Below are 6739 nucleotides of genomic sequence, written 5' to 3' on the forward strand. Positions count from 1 at the left end.
ATTGATTTTCTCTTTATATCTATAGAAGATGTGATCGAGGTAAACGTTTAATCAGAGTTCTTCTTGATCTTCTTCTTTGTTTTCTACTTTGTCTTCAACATTCAGAGTCACCTATCCATTAGGTCTTCAAGCGTACACACCCGGTTTCATTTCCACGCCCTTTAGTGTATTTATGCACTAAAAGTGTAATAATCGTTTTGTACTTGTTAAGAGCGTGGAGGGCCTCTTAATGGATTGGTTGTTGGATCCTCTTGTATGTTACTCAGAGGTCTTGCAGATGTGGCTGGAGTATTTCTCTATTACAATAAGCGTTTTATATAGCTGTCTTTCACCCTTGTTGTTGCCTCCGATTCCGTTTGTTTGTTGTTGCTGTTGCTGTCTTCTTTCCTTACCATCTAAATTTGGGCTTCTGTTTTGTTGTATACATAGTGAGCTCTGGGGTTTTTTTTTGCTCCATCTAGTTGTTTTTCATAATGGTGCTTTGCAAGAGCCTCTTGGCGGGTTCTGTGGCCTTTAGTCAAATTTTAGGGGGTTTTTCTTTTCTCGTTACTGCTTGTATGGTTGTGGGAACTGGGGAGTGCAAAACTTTGTCTACTGGCTTTTGCTATCTGATACTGGTTAGTGTTAACTGGTTGCTTAGCAGATTTAATTGGTTGGACTACCTTGTAAATGGGTCTATGTTACCTCTTTATCTACTATCAATAAACTTTGAAATTTCAAAAAAAAAAAAAGAGATTAATTTCTATGCACCGACGGTGTAAATAAGTTTTGCACCATCAATCAATCACATCCCTTTATTTTGTTAGCTCACAATTAATTTTGAATTTAATAATATCTAAAGTAGAAAATGAAAGGTTGTGATTGAATGATGGTGTAAAACTTTTTACACTGTCGGTGCATAGAAATTAATCTAAAAAAAAAAAGACTCTTTCCCTTTCTCTATCTTCTCTTTCTCCAATGGCTTCCCTGTTCAATCCCACAAATAATTAAAGTGATAAGTACTTGCGATTTACTAGATGGATTGACGAAAATCTTTTTCTATCCAAAGTTATTCGTGGTGTAAGATAACTAGTGTTATAAACAAGTATAATTTCAACTCTTCCCAAGATAAATGGTCTCAAATTTTGAATAACAAAACCATAACAAAAACTGAAATAACAACTAGGTAGTGAATTATATTGTCTTCGGCATTGGGTTCACATAAAGAAGTGGAAGATGATGCTATCAAAAAAACAAAGTGGAAGATGAAATAACTTCAGGAAGCTGAGACGGGGCGAATAAATTGAAAAACTAAAATTTGCTAAAAAAGCAATGAATATTATCTGCAATACTATGCGTGAACCAATTATAAAAAAGTCAGTCAGGAAAGCAGACGACAGATTTTTCTACCAAAGTAAATGTTTTAAGTGTAAAGATCAAATTGTTATCATTATCCACATATACTAAGGGCTCCAAATTTCAGGTTCACGGAGCCTGAGATCTCTGACGCTTCACATTTTGATGGATGGGCTCCTTGACCTGCAAAACAAAGGAAAGAAGGAAAGGAAAAGGGTACAATAAAAGTTCAGACAGCAAATAAAACATGTCCAGATTACACAAAGTGTTGTTTCAATATTGAAGAAGATATATTAATTAATGTCACACTATAAGGATTAAGGAAGCCATGGTATACCGCGCTAGTTTTCCTGGGTCGCTTGTCTTGGGAGGACCTACTGCAGATTATTGTTTCAGCTACTTCATCATCACCATGATTTGCAATTCTATTTCCATTTGCTGTGCTGTTCTCTTTACCCTGCGCAAAACTCTCTCTTGAAGTAACTGGCTGCAATTCCAGAATCAATTATTACACCATTAGTTACTTGCCTCAGTATGGAACCAGTTAGCCCTATGGATAACAAAACTAAAAACTTAATGTAACTTGCCTCAGTCCTGCTTGTGGGGTTGCTCCCTGGCTCTTTCGCCTTTGGAGTTTTGTGTCCACTCTTGAAGTCACTATAATTTGTATCAGATGTCACTATCATTCGAGTTAAATCTGATCCAATAGAGTGGAGAACACCACATGTGGACTTGTTGGGTTCGCAGTTATCAACATCCTGTACATTTTACAACGTGAAATAGGTGAACTTAGATGTAAATAAATCGTGATATAAACCCCAAATGCTCCACAGTTATTAGTATTACCATAGCTTCAGCAGCAGTTAGAGTTTTTTGGACCTCAATGAATTTTCTCTCAGTCAATTCTGAATGGATCACACGTTTCCCTGATGTACCAAAGATATAAAATTAACCAGGAAAAAACAGAAAAAGGAATGAAAAGAGAAGGACTATTCTCTATAGTTGATTGCATACCTAATCTTTTGTTGCCTTTAGGTTCCACAAACCCATCCCTTATCATTTTATCAATCATCTTTCGTGCTGCTGTCTGGTTTACTTTTCCCTCAAGCAAGCCTTGGAGCTTTGCGACCGACACATAAGTCATTGGGAGAGCATGATAGAGAGCCTGGGATACTTAAACCTAAGTTAGAATATACTACAACAGATAGTAGTTCTACTAAGAGAGATATATGTCATAACCTAATAGTTCCTATCCATGATCATATATCAGGTAGTGTACACATGCAGTCTGCATCATCTGCTCACTCTTCAGTTGATGCAGGGTATTTTGAAAGATAAGAGACAATCCATAATGCGTATTAATAAAATTTTTGAAGAATTTTCAATTTACATAAAACATCCCTTAAGCTGTTACGCATTAATTGTGACTAAACATGACATAGATTACAAGTAAAAAAGGATAAAGTGAAGGAATGGAAATCTGAAGCACAGCTTGAATTTCAAGATTAAATTTTCACCTTCAGTTAGAACCTGCGCAAGTAAAACAATTCAACTGAAATTGCATTTCACATAAAAGTGAGGTGAATTGGGGCTAAAGTTGCAGTTAAATCATAATACAAAAAGGCCAAGCCAAAGCAACATTTGAACAGCAAGGTTATAACTATCAAGAAAAAGTAGTACCACTGAGATGTCTGGAAAATTTGAGAGAACGTCAGTAAGCTTAATAGTATCAAGTTGACAACAGTTGATCCACTCCTTGACGCGGAGCAATTGCTGCTCATCTTCCACAGGGTCCTGGGTATCTGCAGAAGGGATTATCATATATTTTCAGTTAAAGACTTACAGCCTAGCTAGATATTGAGTTAACAACTGTAGAAAACTAGAAAAAATTATGTACAGCTGGAAAAAAAAAAAGAATACTGGAGACATCATTCCTCTGGGTTAAGTTTTCTATATATACACATCCGTGAATATAAACACAATTTTCAGCAAGAAAGCAAACAGAACTCTAGTTTACCTTCATCAATCACGCCATTATCTTCCTGTGCTTGCTGTTTCTCTGTCAATGTGTACTTATAGAAAGAAAATTAGTGGAGAAACACAAGTAAGTTGTGCTGCAATAAAAATAGTTATCCTAATTACCTATTGGAGCGACTATATAGTGATCCCCTTGAGAATGATCAACCTGAAACTCGCAAAATTTCAAATTTAAGTAACACAGTTTGGTTTCATTGTCAAAAACATTAATAGCAATGGCTTCCTCACACAGCATCCTCATTACCTCACTGTCAGTCTCATAATATTCATCCCTTTGCATGGAATCATCACCGGTGCTTATATCATCTTGCATTCCCTCATTATCATCCTCACAAGGGTCAAGCACACTCTTCACCTATAAAATGAAAGAAGACTTCAGTGGCAGGAAACACTAGAAATAAATTTAGAACTGTCAGTGAACATGATATCCTTCAAATTCCATTACCTTCAGAGCTAATACAAAATGCTTGCTGTTTACATCTCCGACCTCCATTTTCAGTGGATTTTTTTCCCACTGATGATAAGCTTCTTCTTCTGTGCAGCCCCTGAAGAAAGGAGGCTCATAATCGGGTGGCTGCATGAAAAGAGAAGTATATTGTGAAAACGCCCTGTATGTAAGTCAGCAATATGGCGGCATAACAAAGCATATAGTCATTTTGATCAATGTTATCAACCATTTCAAATTAAACACTGGAATCTGGACGATTCAGGAAACCATAGCTAAAAAAGTAAGCAAACAATTTATAAGGAACTGAGAGTATCAATTCCATGTCAAAGAACATACCGTCACATCGTCATAGTACAGGAGCTTCATCAGAATTGTACGCTGATCAAAGAATAGAAATCAGTTTTGCAATGAATGTAGGAATTGTGAAGAGTATATTACAGTGTTATCAAGTGAAAAATCTGAATTCACTCACCTCTTCTGGCATTTTCTCCAGAGTTCTCATCAACTGAACTAGAGTTCGGATCATTTTACAAGCAGAACTCCTGAAGAATATATCATATATCACAGGTACAAATAATATTAGCTTAATAAACAAGAAACCTTGATAAGACACTTCAGATATAAAATTATGAATTATATTCTTTTTTGTGACAACAACCTCATCTGCTGGGGAGTAATATCTGCGGTCGAGTTGTGCTTGAAGGTCCCCCCTTGTTTTTTGTTTCCAATGCGGTTGATATTCATGGAAACCTCTTCATTCTCAGAAGCTGAATAGCTAAAGGAAACTGTAGAACAGGACAAAACTAGTTAACTGAAGAATCCTCCCTAAGTGTCTGAAATCCAAATTTGTGACAAACTCTTCTTGTTAAAATAATAGCCTAAGTGCGGTGCGGTATTCATTCTACAAGAGTTTCTATTCTACTGAGCAAAACTGCAATCAGATATGTCAAGACCCTTACATGCATACTCCTCAATCATGGGTCCATCCACTGCTTCGCACACACAAAATAGAAGTGTCTTCAGGTATTTCTTTTGTAAGGCATCGTATACACCTGCAAAAGAAGTCGAATAGAACAGATAAAACCCCCATTAAAAGTAACTCAAAATCGTATGCTAGAAGTTCAATGTTACCCTTCTCCATCCAATCTATTAGTCTGCGAGACTCCGCATCCACCGGCATAAGTTTTTTAATCTTCATCTCTGTCAGTTCAAGCATAGTTTTAGATGAAATTCAATTCAACCATAAATATTAATCAATTAGTACTTCTCAGAAACAGGTTTTAGTTTTACCTAATGCAGGAACAGACTTATCATTGAAGTACTTCTCAGGAAATAGTCCTCTGATATAACTGATATTGAATATGGCAATTCGGAGCAGGTTCCTCGTCTGCCAAATGAAATCCCCAATTTCAAATTAGACAAGGAGATTTCCAATTTCAAACTCAGGATTCTCTCAGATCGAAGAAACTAAGTAATGAACATTTCTCCTGGTGACTCTAATCACAAATTCTCAGGACTCAGTACTAGTATTCAAAACAGCTAGCTAATGAAATTAAAGATAAAGCAATTTCGCTTTTAGATCTCAATATCGAGTTTCTGTCAAGATGAATTAAACCATTTTTTATGAACAAAAATTTATTCGGTGATTTCTCCTATCGGCAAATATTAATGAACAAAAAATCATTCGGTGACTACTCCTATCGGCAAATGAAATCCTCAGATGCAGAATCGATAAACGAAAGAAAAGTAATATCTCAATAATTTTTGAAACTGAATGCAAAGGAAAATTAAAATCCAGAGAAAGCAATACATGATCAATTGGAAACACAGCAGTGGATGAACAGAAAATCTCAGATCTGTATGAAACTGTGCAATATATAAAATGTAAATGAAGCTAAATGGTGGTAAAGTACCAGAAGAAGAGAATGCTGCTCAGTGATTTCAGATTCCTTCAGTTTCTGTGCAACGACCTGAAAGAACAAAATTGAAAAGCTAAGAAAGAAGCCATGGCAGGGAGAGGAAGGAATGGAAGAGAGTGTTGTGGTCTCAGACTCACCATGGTAGCTGAATTCGAAAGAGTGCAGAGAACTCTTGGATTTGAAATTCTGAATCAGATGAATATGGAGGGAAATGGAGAAGAAAGCTAAGGAGTGAGATATTTATAGGCTGAATCTCATGTGGGTCATGCCGTTCGTTCAGGTGATGATATTTTGAAAAATAGATGGTCACGCAACTTTCGTGAGTGAGTGAATTGGCGCCAAAAGGAGAGTAGAGGAGGTTTTTTTTTTTGGAAAATGCTGAAGGGCACGACAAGTTTTTCGTGAAATGTGCACGAGACAGTTTTTGGCGGTTGAAACCGCCAGAAACTTGTAACGCTTGCCGTTTTTTCTGGCACCCAGTATTAGTGGCGGTTTTAAATCGCCAGAATTGTTACAATTTGTGTTTTTTTCCTGACACCGAAAATTAGTGGCGGTTAAATTTTGGGTGGAAAGTATTCAAACCGGTCAAAATTTATACACACACATCCAAGACCGTCATTGTCCGATTAGGACTTCGAATTGTGCACGTACAAGTTGAGTGGGTTTACAAATCTTTCAGGTGTGTTATTACAGATTAGCATAAACAAAAAATAATACAAATCAAATGAAAATATGAAATTAATACAGAAAAATTCAGAAGAAACATAGTTGCTAAAAATGCAAAAACTTATAAAACAAGAAAGACACTAATAAAACCACGAGAAAAGAGCCTACAGGTCATTGCATACTTACATGCCTTCCCTTCGGCAGTCGTCTTCAGTGTCGAGGTCTCCCGCCAGTTTGGCGTGTCGCACTCTCTGCCTCTGCAAGCTTCTCCATGTAGATGAGGGAGATCAAGCCAAAGAAAGGGAAAAGAGACGCCTTATAGAGGTAAAAGAGC

The 6739-nt window shown here is 36.7% G+C and overlaps 1 protein-coding gene across 1 annotated transcript; it reads right to left on the minus strand.

Annotated features, from left to right (window-relative positions):
• Positions 1-1093: 1093 nt before the first annotated feature.
• Positions 1094-6062, minus strand: LOC130719850 (meiosis-specific protein ASY1-like). Its single transcript, XM_057570710.1, has 18 exons — positions 5877-6062; positions 5734-5790; positions 5111-5207; positions 4952-5020; positions 4780-4872; positions 4479-4605; positions 4293-4362; positions 4157-4198; positions 3818-3946; positions 3617-3727; positions 3478-3520; positions 3353-3394; positions 3016-3137; positions 2350-2500; positions 2182-2261; positions 1923-2093; positions 1673-1822; positions 1094-1518 (listed from the first exon to the last, which is right to left on the minus strand). Exons 1-18 carry the CDS (start codon positions 5877-5879, stop codon positions 1465-1467), a joined length of 1611 nt encoding a protein of 536 aa, XP_057426693.1. The 5' UTR covers positions 5880-6062; the 3' UTR covers positions 1094-1464.
• Positions 6063-6739: the final 677 nt, after the last annotated feature.

The sequence above is a fragment of the Lotus japonicus genome, chromosome 1, assembly GCF_012489685.1.
Source record: "Lotus japonicus ecotype B-129 chromosome 1, LjGifu_v1.2".
NCBI lineage: Eukaryota > Viridiplantae > Streptophyta > Magnoliopsida > Fabales > Fabaceae > Lotus > Lotus japonicus.